The sequence below is a fragment of the Colletotrichum godetiae genome (assembly GCF_030913485.1).
Source record: "Colletotrichum godetiae strain CBS 193.32 chromosome Unknown BDP55scaffold_55, whole genome shotgun sequence".
NCBI lineage: Eukaryota > Fungi > Ascomycota > Sordariomycetes > Glomerellales > Glomerellaceae > Colletotrichum > Colletotrichum godetiae.
The window spans coordinates 27,818-41,714 of NW_026851303.1; the positions used below are offsets into that span (position 1 = coordinate 27,818).

The window sequence follows — 13,897 nt, forward strand, 5'->3', positions numbered from 1 at the left end:
TTACACCTGACTCACTACTGCTTAGTATCAACTCATTGAGCTTCTATAAGTGGATTGTTTTCGGTCTCGGTTTGCCTCAATGGAGACCAGTGCCGCATTCACTATATCCGGGGATTTGATTCACACACACACACACACACACACACAGATATATGTGTATTTGCATGTAGACTGGAGCTTTTGGGGCGTTACCAATGCATGACTCAAATCAACTCGTCCGCAAAGAGGTCTTCTAGTTGATGATTGGTGCTCCCGGAGCGAACAGTCGTGTCAGGCGACAGCAGATCGTGCTCTACGTTAACATAGCTATATTTACTCACAGATGATAGGTGAGTTATAATCACTTGACAAAATAAGCGCTCGGCTGAGAATACGAACTTGTCAGTGAATGTAAACTTCTATTCGACTCAAAATTCTCGGTGAAGAAGCTATCAACTGAGCTACTCAAATCATGGCCTTCTTTTTCTAGTTCAAAAGAGGTGGACATTCCGCCATTTGTGACATCTGGCCTCCTAAAGCCTTTTTCAATCAGAGTCAAGGTCATTCCGTCTAGTTGCAGTCGTTGCAGTGCAAAAGGCAGTTCGTCATGCAGCCAGTGCGCTGGAGGGAGGACATGCGATCAGGTCCGCCAAAGTCTTTGGAACATTTGTGTCAGCGCCTTGGAGCTTGACCGATCGGCGTGAGTCTACGAGCGCGGCGGTGATGCTACTTACTATCGTGGCAGGTGGAAGTGCATGTCAAACAAGTTCCCTGATAAGGAGCGGCGCCACTGCATCCAGCCATGACGGAGGGAACGATGGCTGCGGCGATAAGGAGGATGGTCTTTGAGAACTGCATTGTAAAGAATGGTTGTAGATTCGTCGGGTAACTGGGTGTTGATGGATGAGTGCGTTTGGATAGGATGATGTTGTGATTGTAGTCGTGGATGTTGCAATCGAGTGCCCCCAACATGGCGGAGACGTTTGCCTTTTATAATGTCCTCAGACCATCAGCAAGTATTGAGCTCTTTTCAAGTAGCCAATCATCGGATCTAAAGCTGTAGGAGAGAACATCCTAGGTTGATTGAAAAAATTGAGGCACCGTTCAGGCGTCACCAATCTCATGTTGGGAGGAGCTTAAACATCGCCTCACCCATGCTCTCGAAGAAGCGTAGCGCTGACGAGTGTGGATAAGTTACGAAGGAGGCTGATGCAAGCATTTAGAGTTATCAATCTCTCTGAGGGCTAGATGTGGAGCCCCGCGCAGCGGCCCGCAATCCTATTCCCTTGTTCCAGCTCCAGGCATCGACATTCTGCCGGCCTCGGATGGCTTGGCTCGCACTACCTCGCACTTGAGTGACCCAGCGACCCGCTGGTATCCGTTGATCTCTACTGATAAAGGCAGAGTCTAAAGCTCAATCAACGTCTCTATGGAGTTGGAAGGATTCTGTTAGGGAGAAAGGATTGATAATGGTTTCTAAACTTTTGGCTCGAGTCGTATCATTATGGTATTTAGTGTCTTGGCAGTGAATGCTCTAGCTGATTTCATTTAGGAACTGTGACCTATGTAAAGAAGTACCAAAAGCTGGATGTATCATTTAGCATGAGTACTTGGAGTGTCCGTGAGAGAATAACCGTTGAAGCCTCACCCGACTTCCCGTCCACTAAATCCAACCTCCTTCAGTGACGTTCATGTCCCTGGCCGGGCTTCTCGGCGGTCTTGGAGGAAGCTTGTTGGTGCCTTCCAGAACACCAGAATCACCTCTCGATACCCTATTCGATGGGCCACCGTAATCGTATACAGACGACACAGGAACATTAGTGGCTCCAGCATGGAACGGTATCATGCTATCTCTCTTCCTCAGAGGCGTCATGAGTCCTCCAATCGCAGCCTCATGGGCTAGACGCTTCCTCTTTCTGGCTCGGTTCCAGATGAAGACCGTCACACCCAGCAAGATGCCAAGAAAGGCAAGTGCTCCGACGATGGCCCCTGTAATGGCGGCTGGTGAAGCTTCGTCAGACGAATCGGATGTTTCCGAAGGGATTCCTGGTAGCAGAAGACTAGTCTTCGTGGCGATGGTGACCCCAGCTGTTGGGGCAGACACCTCGGCTGTCCTTGTGGTCTTGGCGTCGTCACTGGTCCTGGGTGAACCATTTTTCGTGGTGACTGTCAAGGTGCCATCTGGAGGGATGGAATTTGCTATCAACGTTCCGATACCGGAAACTGAGCTACATTGAAGGAGTGTGTAAGTCGCCGTGTTGTCGATCGAGTGCCACGTCCAGCAGTCAGTGTTAGGATAGGGCCCACTGTCCGTTGTTAGTCGTTCCTATGAAATATCACGGGGAAAACTGTTTGTCAGATTGACTTACCAGCAGAGCTGGCCAGGCTCGCATCCCCTCTTGGCTTTCGCTTTCTGCACGCATGCAGTGGGTATGGGGTTGCCGCAGCCCATGTAGGGCCCGGACGAGATGCAATCTGTGGGTGGGTTGACACAAGCATATGGGATAGGCTCTTGTGGGAACCTATGAGATTGTGAGCCTATGTCATTTGTCTTGTTTGCTTGTTTGCATAACGTCGGAGAGGGGATTCTTTACCCGAGGGTGTTGGTTGCGAGCGGTATCCAACCGCATATCTCATTCGCTGTCGCAACGACATTCTGAGATGCAATCGCTGCCATCTTTCCGAAATAGTAATTGAGGCAGAAGTCAGTTTTGCGTGGGGGAGGGGAACTGACGATAAATCAAGGAGGAAATATACGCATCTCACGACATCCGTTTTGTAGTTGGGGACAGGCATGGTATGATTCACCATTCAAGGCGACCTCGATCGAAGATGATTTCAAGCAGTTGTGGCTCTAGTGATTCACTCAGGGGTGGGATTTGGCGAGGAATATCAGATGAAAGACCAATATGTTTGATCAAGCTCAAAAAGCTCAATTAAGAGCAAGAACTATTACCAAGCCTATGTGCTCGACTCTTCGAGGCTATCAGTCAAATGACAATAGTATCGTGCAGAGTCGGCGGTCTCAGAGCCTCCAATCCCATGGGTATACCATAACCAATATCCATCATTACCAAAAGCAAAACCACGCCGCAGCCTTATCGGTCCTCATCGCGTATCCGTACACAAACAGCATCAGAAAGCCGTAGCTCAAGCTTGCTGCGGCGGCATGTGCATTCCCTCCTTCTGCGGCTGGTACCCCTGAACGATGGGACCCGTCGACAGACGTGCCTGGACCTCCTTATCCTGCTGGATGAGCGCGCAGCAACCGCACCAATAACTCACGCAGCAATCGGAGCTGCCGGAGCCCTTGATGCCGAATCGCTCGCGGATCTCGGCGCGCTTCATCATGGCGTAGATCCAGCCGCAGCCAGTGAACCAGCTGATGCCGCACATGAGCAGGCAGTCTGTGTTAATGGCCTCGTACGTCTGCATCGTAGGGTCGCGCATGCGCTCTGAGGTTTTGCCGAGAACTGTTGGATGTTGCGTGTTAGTTGGGGCTCTTGGGGTAGAAAGTGTATGGAGGGACCTACGCAAGCACGGGAGACAGGTTCCGACGATACAGGTATCGCAAGGACCGCAGTCCATCAGGCTCGACTGCCATTCTTGGGTCTGAACGTTGGCGCCTTGAACGTATTCTTGCTGCATTGTCTGCTGGTGCTGGGGGTGGGGCTGGTGCTGGAGCTGCTGTTGTTGAGGTTGCTGTTGCTCGTAGTACTGCTGCTGTTGCTGCTGCGGTTGCATCTGAGGCTGCATCTCGGGCTGCTGGTACTCCGCCTTGGGTTGTTGTGAGTAGACCATGATGACAGGGTGCGTTGCTACTAGGTAGAGACTGGAGAAATTGGTGTCGAGTATGGCTGTGGCTGTATGAGAATTTTAGAAGCAGAGAAAAGTCGACAAGAGCGTCAGGCAGCTAGAGAAGGCGGGCGAGGGATACTGTGGTCTGATATACAACGTGTGGGCTTCATCATGTAAGACAAGACACGAACAACGCTTCGACAAACGGGCTGACGGCTGAAGGACTTAATACGGGCTGGACGAATGCAGACGGCCGATCACATCTCAAGAGTGGCCGGATGTGGTTTAATGGGTGAGCCCAAGTAGCATGCCTAATTCGCCCAGTGGTCACACAGAAACAGTACCTTATCTCGTAGCTGAAAAGGTCAAAAACAAGCTTCACCACAAATTACCTCGTCCCCAGTCCACGAGCGCTAGCGTAGGCTGCTGCTAGACAACGCCAATAGGCGTTTTTGATGACTTTGAGACAGGGTCGTGCTTCTCGCTTGGGGAATGAGGCTTTGCTCATGTCAAGCCTTTTCTCCGGTTCTCTTACCACTCCTTTGGCAGGCCCATGTAGGTCGTAGCCTTGGTAGCCTTTTGGACGGAGAGATGAATAACCCCACGACTCATTCACTCACCTGTCGGTTGCCTGGATCCTGTGCATCCGAGCCAAAGCAAAATCAAGTCTGAAGCCGAGGAGCGCCGGCGTTAGAAGAATATGTCAGACCATTATCCGTGAATCCATTACTCACTTGGCACGCCCTTCGTCCTCTCGTTTCCCCTTGTGGCTTGTTGGTCGAAGCGGTGATTGGAGACTTGGCTAACGGACGCAGCAGCTGGCTCATGCATCATGGCGGGGACGCTAGACCCGACGATGTTGGATGGCGTCCTAGGGCTGAGCTTGGCGGGCAAGGGGTGAGGAGGGGGATTCCGCGAGGCAGATTGAGAGCCGTGTTTGGCATTTCTTCTCATGTAAGGGGTACTCACTTCCCATTTTGTCTTTTTTGTGAGATTGAGAGCCGCTGAATGTCATTACATGATGAGGAAACGTATGAGTGTGTAATGTGAGCGAATCGGCCATTGATCGCAGTGCATGTGGTCTCAATGCTTTCCTTCCTCTGTCCAAGTTGGGAAGAAATGCCTGCCGGGAAGGGGCCGGGCCTCACTCCGTCGTGTCTCCAACGAACGGGGCTCTGGACGATCAGAAGACGGGGCCATCAGTGATCGTCAAGACTAACGTAGGCAGACATACAAGTAGGTTTGAGTTCAACTGGAACCGTGGTGTTCAACTGACAACATGAGTCGTGGAGAAAGGAGCGTGAAAAGAAGCATGAGTGAGTTGTTCATGGCTCAGCTCAGCTCAGCTCACTGCCACTCGAATCCAATAGCTGCGACGATTCCGACGAATGGGTGGAAACGGTTCCCGATTTTAGGTTAGGGTTTCCGGACTGTCCCTGCAACGGTCCCCTTTTTCACGCCCCTTGCAAGTTCTTGTGGTTACACTCTCTCACCCCTGTCATCCCATCTCATCTTACCATTGCAGTGTGTCTCTGAGGTTTGCGGCTTTGTCAAAAGGGCTCCAGCTCTAAGTATGGTCTGTCATTTTCCCCAGCCTCACTTGCTTCGTTGTAGTCATTAACTGTCTGTGAGAGTTGAGAATAATCGGTTCTCAACATCGGTACGGATACATCGTGTAAAAGAAAACCCGCCTAATATCCTGGGCATGGTCTTCGGGGGCCCTCTCTTTGCAAGCCATCGCCGAAGATGCACGTTACTTTGAATCGGAGCAATCTGAGGCATCTCACCTCAAGATATCCGTATATGGAGTAAATCACGCCTCATTATCTACCACGCCACCCTTATCCAGATCCTCCCTCCCCTCATCCTTCCTCTTATCACGAACCCTCTTGCTCATGATGACATAATCAGGCACAAACACCTTTCCAAACCTCAACTTCCTCTCCACGGGCGACAGCGCATCAATTTCAAAACCAAGCTTCTCATAAAACGCGCGCGCATCCGCGTTGGCGATGAAGCAGGTCAGCATCACCTTTTCGATAATGGGAATACTCTTCGCCACTTTGACGAGGTAATCCATGAGTGTGCGGCCGACACCCGTGCTGTATCGCAGTCAGTAATCTAGAGCATCTAGTATCTCAACTTCTAAAGTGTAGAGCGTTCGAGCAGGAATGAGACCTGGAGATGTGGGCTACCGGGCTGAGATCCGAGGACCCTCATCCCCCCGGGATGGTGCTGATGGCGCACTGAGCTCAGCCCACCGGCTGCCGGTCCCCGCCCCGGATACCCTCACCTGGACTCATCCTTCGAGCAGGAACACACAGAAGAAACTCCCAAAACTCACCCTCGTAATTCCTCCAGGAGATGGATCTCATAGCAGTACACCACAGCCTCACCCTCTTCAAAGGTAGGCATCAGGCTCGTAAATCCGCAAATTTTGTCATCCGCAACCTCTCCACCCTCTTCACCAGCGTCCTTACCGGCAGCGGATGATTCAGGCACCGACACATCTGACTTTTTCACAAGGACGTATCGTAGTCCTTCGCTTTTCATCTCCTTCATCTTGTGGCTAGGCCTCCACCCATCTTTTGAAGCGCGATAATCTGCTCCACTTGTGTAGTCGATGAGGTCGAAGCACGCTTGCAGCTCACCCTGTGAGAGCTGCGACGGGGACTTGAGTGAGAGGGTGTACGATGTACCGCTTTTGGGATGCGTCCATTTCGTCCACTCGGGGCTGGTATCATATCATAGTGTGAGATAAGAGTGCGCTTGCGATGTGCGGCGCTTGGCTCAAGGCAGATGGGTAGGTGGTGACATGATGCCGGGAGTGAGACGAACCTGGGCTGGAGATGGTCCCTCACAAAGTCGGCGTCGGATTTGCGGTTCGCTGCTTCGATGGGGTTGGTCGGGGCCCTACGACGTTTGCGGGGTGGTGCCATTCTTCATTCAAAGATGGGGAAGATATCTGAGCCGGGTGGCTCGTCTACAAGGTAAAGCGAAGAGAAAAAGACAAACCTTGCATCGAATTCTACAAGAATTAAGAGAAGTTGGGAGAGACTGAGGATGTGAACTTGGTGTAAGGTAAATAGATGATTCAGTTCCACAATGGGCAACCCTCTTTCACCGAACTGAGAGCTGTTGCTGTGCCAGACCCAGACCCTTGCTGAGCCGGGCGCTGGCGACAAGTCCCGAAGTTTCCCCGTCTTGACCTCATCCACTCCGAAAAGTTTCCACACCTCACCCCGGGCCACCAATTGGCTTTGAAAGCATGAAAGCGCAGCACTTTCATTTGATATAGGTGAGAAACATTAGAGTCCAGTTGAGACGAACCTCGGCAATCTCACAATTGACTTGCAGATGTAGTCGGATCCTCCCATTACTTGGCCCTAATGCCCTTCAAAACTCCCCTGTGGTCTATTGTCCGCAGCTACTCTACCAGGCCGGCCAGGTCGCGGCTCGGGAAGAAGGCTTTGAGTCTGGATCATGTAAGAACCTGCCCCTTGTCTCTCATACTCTCTCGTCGTATCTCTCCTTCAGCTATTCACATGAGAATGGTGCTCAAGCACTTGGATGAATAATGGTGTAAATTGCATACATGCGTGCTCACACTTTATCTGCAGTTCCTCCAGAGATCCCGTGTCCTATCCCTCTACCGTGAAATCATCCGCGGCACACGCCGCATCGCGGATCCAAACACCCGCGTCGAGTCGAGACGATACGCCCGCGATGAGTTTGAGCGTCACCGAGATGTGACGGATCTCGTAAGTTCCCACCTTTCCTCACACATCTCACTTCTCATCAATCAAGGCTGGTAACACATTATCTAGGGACACATCCGCTATCTCATTTCAACAGGCAAGACGGAGTGGCAAGGCATGGAGCGATACGTCGACGGAATGTAGACTCTCATCATTGTAAAACCAAAATAGAATCTCTGTATAATACACACCACAAAGGTCTAATCCTTGCCGTGATTTGCTTCTACAGCTGCAAGGTGCCCGTGATGAGGGGGATCTTTCTAAAAACTCCAATGGGATTGGCATGGCTTCCCATGGTTCGTCTCCCGACTTTGTCTACAGTCGCGACATTCCTCACGTGCCGTCGCCCACTGCCCAATGGCACTCCTCTCCCTTCTCTCTGTATGGTACACGGTTTCTTCATACACTCGACTCTGTTGATAGCATCCTCTCTAACCCAATGACCGGGGAATCTCTCAAGATTGACGTTGCTTGTGTCTGGGGTTCGCCTTGCAGATGACGTACAGGTATCCGTTGTGTCTCTTGCCCGCCTTGCGTCTGACAATCTGTGGCATGGTGTTAGCAAAAAGCCCATAGCAAACTCTCCATCACAACTCCGATTCCTCTCCCCTCGTCCATTACAAGCATCCTCAATCCCGCTTCCCCGGAATCATCCCAGCCAAGCCTAATCCATGTACTCCTTCGCAAAAACCAAAGGGCAAAAGCTCACCTTGCAGTGCTCACACCTCTTTTTAACGGAGCTGTGCACCTTCATCCCCCTCGTCTGCTGCACCACGGCATTTACCACGCCCGAGGCGCTCTTTCCAACCTGCGCGAGCATCGACTCGCTCTTCTGCGCCGGCTGCTTCGTCAGGATCGCCGTCGAGAGGGCGCGCGTCGCAGTGGCTGTGGCCGTGGTGCTGGCGGCGCGGGGGATCGTTGCACGGGCGGTGCTGAGGGTCAAGGCCCGGAGAGAGGCGGCGAGGGTAGAAGCCATTGTGTAGTCTTTTCTCGAGTTCCCTGGTCGTTGTTCGTCGGGTGGATTGTGGAGGGACAAGGTCAGACAGGGCGGCAGTGGAAGCTTAGAGCTTGGGTCCTTGAAGATCGAGCAATTCGAAGGGCGTCAATCGTCGAACGGGAGCTATCCGGAGCTTCGGGAGCCGTGTTTCGTGGTGAGGCGTGGAGCTTCGCGATACCGACTGCTCTGGTGGTGAAGGGGCCTGGATGGCCTCAGTTGGAGCATTTTCGACGGCTTGGCGTTCATCACGTGGTGTTGATGTCCGTGCACTTATCGGAACGGCAACTCTTATCGCCTTGCTGCGGTATCGGACGAAAAGGTACCTACCTGCAGACGATGGGATGATTTGAGTTATATGCTGCGAAGTAAATCACAGTTGAATGGAATGTAAATGACTTTTTCTCATTGAGTATGAATGATCTATCTACAGGAAATAGTGAAAGGTTGCGAGACTTTTCTCTTCCCCAAGTTGCACCAGGATGCGTGATATTTCCCAACGTTCCGTTTTCTGTTACCCAAATGTTCGCAAAAACTCCCAGCGCCGTACGAAAATCAACCAAATATCTGGATTTTCCAAGACCACCTGCTCTAACTACGGAGGAAAGTCTTGAAGACGGCTGACTGGGTGCATTCCTCCCAAGGATATCCAATTTCGGTCAAGAACTTCTCCAACTGATCGACCTCGTTGTCGGGGCACAGGATACCCGCTAGGATCTTGCCCGTGTCGCCGCCGTAGTTACGGTAGTTGAACAGACTAATGTTGAACTTGGGGCGCAGCGTCATGAGGAACTTCTCCAAAGCGCCGGGCCGCTCGGGGAAGTTGAACATGTACAAGCGCTCGTTGGGCACGTTGGAACGACCGCCGACGAGGTATCGGATGTGGCTCTTGGCAAGCTCGTCACCAGAGAGATCCGTCACGGACATGTCGTGCGATCTGATGCGCTCTAGAAGCATCTGAAGCTCCTGCGTCCTTTGCGACGCCGGGGCCGTCAATGAGATACCGATGAGAACGTTGGCGACTTCGTCAGTAGCGTAGCGGTAAGAGAACTCGGTGACGGAGTGAGGCATGATGCTAGTGATGAGGTTGGAGAAGGCACCTGGCTTCTCGGGGATGCTGACCGCCAGCAGAGCTTCCTTACCCTCGCCGAGGGTAGCGCGCTCAGCGACGAAGCGCAGCCTGTCGAAGTTCATGTTAGCGCCAGAGGTGACGGCCACCATGGTCTTGCGGCGGTCGCTCGGGTTCTGGGCGACGTATTTCTTGAGACCGGCGATGGAGAGGGCGCCGGCAGGCTCGAGACCGGCGCGAGTGTCGTCGTACATGTCCTTGATGGCCGCGCATACCTCGTCGGTGGTGACCTGGATGACCTCGTCTACAACGTCCTTGCAGAGACGGAACGTCTCCTCGCCGACAGTCTTGACGGCGGCGCCGTCTGCAAAGAGACCGACGCTGTCCAATACCACCCGCTCTCCCTTGGCCAAGGACTGGACCAGCGCATTGGCGTCATAGGTCTCAACACCAATGATCTTGACATGGGGCGCCATGCGCTTCACGTAGACACCAATGCCAGAGATGAGACCACCGCCTCCGACACAGCAGAAGATGGCATCGAGCTTAGCCATGTTGATTTGGCCAAACAACTCCATACCAATGGTTCCCTGGCCCGCAATGACATACGGGTCGTCAAACGGCGGGATGTTGATCAGACCGTCCTGCGCCGCTCTCCGGCCGCACTCCTCCTTGGCGGCATCGAAATCGGCACCGTGCAAGACGACGTGTCCGCCCAGGCGCGCGACGTTGAGATGCTTGATGCTGGGTGTGGCTTCGGGCATGACAATGGTGGCAGGGATCTTGAGCTTGCGGGCCGAGTAGGCGACGCCCTGAGCGTGGTTACCGGCGGAGCAGCAGACGACGCCCTTCCAGCTAACGGCGGGGTCGAGGTGGGCCATCTTGTTGTAAGCGCCGCGCAGCTTGAAGCTGAAGACGGGCTGTTGGTCCTCGCGCTTGAGGAGAACATTGCACTCGAGTCGGTTGCTGAGGTTGACGGCGGGCTGGAGCGGTGTGATCTTGCAGGCTTCGTAGACGCGGGATGTTGCGGCGGCGATCATCCGGAGGTACTAGAGGCGCACAAAGTTTAGCGGTGGTCCGTCCCAATTGAGCCATTGAGATTGGCATTGGTGATTGTTCTTACGTCTGGGTGGCCATCGGGCAGCAGAAAGTCCTCGGGAACAACGCCCTTGATGCGGTTCCTTCTTTCCTCTGGCGGCGTGGACGGGTTGGCGCTGTACTCGGTCAAGGACATGCCGGCGGGCTGCGGTGTTCTTGGGCGCGGCGGGTGGTCGCCATTGACGCCATTGAGGGTTCCGTTGGTCATGACGGCGACGACGGGAGGCTCTGTGTTCTCTGACATTGTCACGATGTCTTGCGGGAAAGTTGTTTGGGAAAAGAAGAGGAGTCACTTGGCCCGGGACAGAGGTAGAGAAACTGTCCAAGAAAGAGTCACGAACGGCTGACCCAATGGACCAGACCGGCCTGAATTAAACTGGAAATTTGTTCATAGTGGGGCAGATATCGGAGCGCAAGTCGGGCTCGCGGGGTAGAACATCAGACGGTTTTCTTGCGGTGTGTTGGCCAGCGCTGCCATCCACGCCCTGTCAGCAGCTTCTCTGGCGCTGGAGATTGGCTACAGTACCCATGTTCCTGCTGTAGCGTCAGCAAGGGCGTCGCGCTCCCCTGCCGTCAGTGTCCGTGACTCTGGGAATTGAGGGCGACATCGCTGACACTGCAGACCGGGGTGTCTTATCGGACATGGACTGTGCGTACTGGCAAACTGGTAAGGCATCTTATCGGATTGCACTTCGATAAGATACCTGCTGCTAAGAATCCGAGGGGAAACTGAATGTGGCTGGAGCGAGCAAGTATACGTAAAGCCACACGGCGCCGTTCGGGATTTGCCGCAAATCTGCTCAAGGGTCGAGCTCTGGGCGCCGTGCAGCCAGTCCCCGAAAGCTAGGAGGGTCTCGGAGTCCATTTCATCATCGAATTCGCCGACCACTGCACTTTGGGGGGAATAATCGCACGACTAATTCCCAACTCCACGATTGCGACTTCTTCAACCACCACAACACCAATTTCCAACCGCCACAATGCCCGGCCCAGACGGAAAGCCCTCGTTGCTCGATCAGCCTATGCCATCGTCTTTTGACGAGAACAAGTAAGCCAGCCTCCACCTTCGGGCTCTGCGGGAGCTGCACATTGCCAAAGCCAAGGATTTGGAGGTTTGCTAACCCTCCCACGCGACCCGCAGCGAATTCTACGATGAGCGCGTTCTTCACAAGGCCTTCCGCAAGCTCAGGGAGGAGCCCTTGATTCCCCTCGGTACGCAATCGTTCTGCCCCATTCTCGAGACCCGTAGCATCGAACCCGTTCTAACCCAGTGTCGCAACCACAGGATGTGGTCTGACCGTCTTCGCCTTCGTCAACGCATGGCGTGCCACTCGCCGCGGCGACGCCAAGCAAGCCAACAGAATGTTCCGAGCCCGTGTCGCCGCCCAGGGATTCACCGTCTTCGCCATGGTCGCCGGCAGCATGTACTACAACAAGGACCGCGAACGCACCGCCGAGCTGCGCAAGATCAAGGAGGCTAAGGACGCCGAGGAGCAGCGCCAGCGCTGGATCCGCGAGCTCGAGGCCCGAGATGAGGAGGAGAAGGCACTCAAGGCTAGGATGCTACAGAGGCGGGCGAACCTCGAGGCCAAGAATGCCGGTGGCGATGCGTCGGCTGACGGCGAGCAGGCCAAGACTGGGGGTGTCCTCGGCGCGCTGGGCTTGTCGGCGTGGAAGAAGCCAGAGGAGGGCGAGGCTGCTGCGGCGGCTGAGAAGTCGATCGAGGAGAAGCCACAGAAGAAGGAGAACCCCAAGAGCTCACTTGGTGCGATTGGCGAGATTTACGGCAGAAAGCCGTCGCCGTCATCCGAGGGGTCGTCAGAAGAGCCCAAGAAATGAGGTTGAGTGGGGAAAGATTAGCACTCTGATTTGTATCACATCACGGCTACATTGTACAGTACTGGCATTGGCATCGACGTCTAGGACGGACACATTGTCTCATTGAAGACTCCGCTCCGTCGTATATAAAACCGGGGGCAGCTGGCGGCGCATCTGGGTTCAATTGAATGATTATCTGATATCTCGACAGAAGCAGGAGATGAGATCACCCTTGGCGAATCTGACTCGTCACTTGGCAGCCGAATTTTCGTATAGCCTCAGACACGAGCGGCATAAATCGCCACCCATATCGCAAATGACCGAGTCCTACGGAGCACTCCGGGGTTTATGCTTGACTCCGTCCAGACCCCACGATGGGTTCTACGCCGACCCGGCGTGAACGGCATGGCCGTGGTGCGGGAACAGCGGAACCTAGTTTCGCTAAGTTTTGTATTTACAACCCAGTGGAATGGTTTGCCGTTTGTGCGGGTATTGTGTTGCATGACTCTGTGCAGTTGTGGATGGCTGGGTATTCTGGACTGAAGATCAGCATTTCGTCAAAGGGCTCAACTCTGATGGACTTTGCAATTTTATTTGAAAATCCCCTACAACACTCAATTGTCTAGATGGTCAGAACATACCACTGTGAGGATGGTATCTTACGGAAATTCTAGGAGGTCCCCTACTTAAGACGGTCAGAATCTCTTTTAACGAACTCGGAGAAAACAAATACTTTTCAGTTAGCAATACCTCCATATCCACAACCTCACAACTTGGCCACTAAATCCACCATCAAAGTAAGTTGCAGCTTGCAACCGGCTTCACCAGAGGAAGTAATAACATTAAGCTCGCAGCATGAAGGCCACCACTATCTTCACCGCCACTCTGGCATCTCTCTCATGGACCGTACAAGGATGCGCCAACTACAAGTTCTGCCATTGCTACGATGACAACGGCATGCCTAATGACTTGGCAACCAACATCATATGCCCCGGCAATCTGGAGTCAAGGACGGAATTTGGCGTCACCTTCAAGGAGTGCCACTACTACAAGAACTATTTCTTCCTCTACAGTGCTTTGGACAATTGCGACATCAGGCGTCGGTGCAAAGCCGCCGGCGCGACTGGGGCAGACTCGAGCTGCAGAAGCAAGGTCGAATAGGAGCAGGTGTCGGAATAATCATGGCATTACTGAAAGTCTATGAATATAATGTTTTCGTCAATCTATTCTGTATATGTCCACTCATCACGGGACTGGTACCTAGAAGCTTGAGATGACGAGACCTCTAATCCTGAAGTGCATCACTACCTTCACTGTAGCTTACTGATTCGAACCATGTATGCGGGCTATATTTTTTTCACTCCTCCTATTGTATTTGCCCTT

At 53.2% G+C, this 13,897-nt stretch overlaps 9 protein-coding genes across 9 annotated transcripts; 3 read left to right on the forward strand and 6 right to left on the reverse strand.

The window, feature by feature from the left end:
- Window positions 1-378: 378 nt before the first annotated feature.
- On the reverse strand, window positions 379-1,177 carry BDP55DRAFT_678071 (uncharacterized protein). The gene is made up of 2 exons (XM_060575958.1): window positions 714-1,177; window positions 379-635 (listed from the first exon to the last, which is right to left on the reverse strand). Exons 1-2 carry the CDS (start codon window positions 949-951, stop codon window positions 550-552), a joined length of 324 nt encoding a protein of 107 aa, XP_060424620.1. The 5' UTR covers window positions 952-1,177; the 3' UTR covers window positions 379-549.
- A 465-nt stretch (window positions 1,178-1,642) lies between these two features.
- On the reverse strand, window positions 1,643-2,656 carry BDP55DRAFT_636516 (uncharacterized protein; the record flags this gene model as incomplete). The annotated part of the gene is made up of 3 exons (XM_060572893.1): window positions 1,643-2,285; window positions 2,349-2,501; window positions 2,574-2,656. 3 exons carry the CDS (start codon window positions 2,654-2,656, stop codon window positions 1,643-1,645), a joined length of 879 nt encoding a protein of 292 aa, XP_060424621.1.
- Window positions 2,657-3,129: 473 nt separating this feature from the next.
- Window positions 3,130-4,611, reverse strand: BDP55DRAFT_697361 (PLAC8 family protein; the record flags this gene model as incomplete). Its single annotated transcript, XM_060577674.1, has 3 exons — window positions 3,130-3,452; window positions 3,513-3,687; window positions 4,585-4,611. The coding sequence occupies 3 exons, from the start codon at window positions 4,609-4,611 to the stop codon at window positions 3,130-3,132; spliced, it is 525 nt and encodes a 174-aa protein (XP_060424622.1).
- Window positions 4,612-5,590: 979 nt separating this feature from the next.
- On the reverse strand, window positions 5,591-6,716 carry BDP55DRAFT_562128 (acetyltransferase; the record flags this gene model as incomplete). Its single annotated transcript, XM_060570132.1, has 4 exons — window positions 5,591-5,879; window positions 6,122-6,228; window positions 6,301-6,511; window positions 6,616-6,716. The coding sequence occupies 4 exons, from the start codon at window positions 6,714-6,716 to the stop codon at window positions 5,591-5,593; spliced, it is 708 nt and encodes a 235-aa protein (XP_060424623.1).
- A 148-nt stretch (window positions 6,717-6,864) lies between these two features.
- On the forward strand, window positions 6,865-7,719 carry BDP55DRAFT_328014 (complex 1 protein). The gene is made up of 4 exons (XM_060566824.1): window positions 6,865-7,075; window positions 7,141-7,262; window positions 7,398-7,538; window positions 7,605-7,719. The coding sequence occupies exons 2-4, from the start codon at window positions 7,167-7,169 to the stop codon at window positions 7,677-7,679; spliced, it is 312 nt and encodes a 103-aa protein (XP_060424624.1). The 5' UTR covers window positions 6,865-7,075; window positions 7,141-7,166; the 3' UTR covers window positions 7,680-7,719.
- On the reverse strand, window positions 7,705-8,719 carry BDP55DRAFT_678103 (ribosomal protein L36-domain-containing protein). The gene is made up of 2 exons (XM_060575959.1): window positions 8,245-8,719; window positions 7,705-8,080 (listed from the first exon to the last, which is right to left on the reverse strand). Exons 1-2 carry the CDS (start codon window positions 8,509-8,511, stop codon window positions 7,991-7,993), a joined length of 357 nt encoding a protein of 118 aa, XP_060424625.1. The 5' UTR covers window positions 8,512-8,719; the 3' UTR covers window positions 7,705-7,990.
- Window positions 8,720-9,120: 401 nt separating this feature from the next.
- On the reverse strand, window positions 9,121-10,940 carry BDP55DRAFT_562057 (threonine ammonia-lyase; the record flags this gene model as incomplete). The annotated part of the gene is made up of 2 exons (XM_060570124.1): window positions 9,121-10,647; window positions 10,722-10,940. 2 exons carry the CDS (start codon window positions 10,938-10,940, stop codon window positions 9,121-9,123), a joined length of 1,746 nt encoding a protein of 581 aa, XP_060424626.1.
- A 736-nt stretch (window positions 10,941-11,676) lies between these two features.
- BDP55DRAFT_562121 (hypoxia induced protein conserved region-domain-containing protein) lies at window positions 11,677-12,535 on the forward strand (the record flags this gene model as incomplete). Its single annotated transcript, XM_060570131.1, has 3 exons — window positions 11,677-11,744; window positions 11,838-11,908; window positions 11,982-12,535. The coding sequence occupies 3 exons, from the start codon at window positions 11,677-11,679 to the stop codon at window positions 12,533-12,535; spliced, it is 693 nt and encodes a 230-aa protein (XP_060424627.1).
- A 630-nt stretch (window positions 12,536-13,165) lies between these two features.
- Window positions 13,166-13,712, forward strand: BDP55DRAFT_328057 (uncharacterized protein). Its single transcript, XM_060566825.1, has 2 exons — window positions 13,166-13,311; window positions 13,369-13,712. Exon 2 carries the CDS (start codon window positions 13,370-13,372, stop codon window positions 13,673-13,675), a length of 306 nt encoding a protein of 101 aa, XP_060424628.1. The 5' UTR covers window positions 13,166-13,311; window position 13,369; the 3' UTR covers window positions 13,676-13,712.
- The last annotated feature ends 185 nt before the right edge of the window (window positions 13,713-13,897 follow it).

Coding starts and splice junctions, on each gene's coding strand:
- BDP55DRAFT_678071 (XM_060575958.1), bottom strand. CDS start 951: ATGTTGGGGGCACTCGATTGCAACATCCACGACTACAATCACAACATC. Junction 636..713: donor CACTTCCACCTGCCACGATA/GTAAGTAGCATC, acceptor AATGTTCCAAAG/ACTTTGGCGGACCTGATCGC.
- BDP55DRAFT_328014 (XM_060566824.1), top strand. CDS start 7,167: ATGCCCTTCAAAACTCCCCTGTGGTCTATTGTCCGCAGCTACTCTACC. Junction 7,263..7,397: donor AGGCTTTGAGTCTGGATCAT/GTAAGAACCTGC, acceptor CTTTATCTGCAG/TTCCTCCAGAGATCCCGTGT. Junction 7,539..7,604: donor ACCGAGATGTGACGGATCTC/GTAAGTTCCCAC, acceptor CACATTATCTAG/GGACACATCCGCTATCTCAT.
- BDP55DRAFT_678103 (XM_060575959.1), bottom strand. CDS start 8,511: ATGGCTTCTACCCTCGCCGCCTCTCTCCGGGCCTTGACCCTCAGCACC. Junction 8,081..8,244: donor AGAGGTGTGAGCACTGCAAG/GTGAGCTTTTGC, acceptor ACCATGCCACAG/ATTGTCAGACGCAAGGCGGG.
- BDP55DRAFT_328057 (XM_060566825.1), top strand. CDS start 13,370: ATGAAGGCCACCACTATCTTCACCGCCACTCTGGCATCTCTCTCATGG.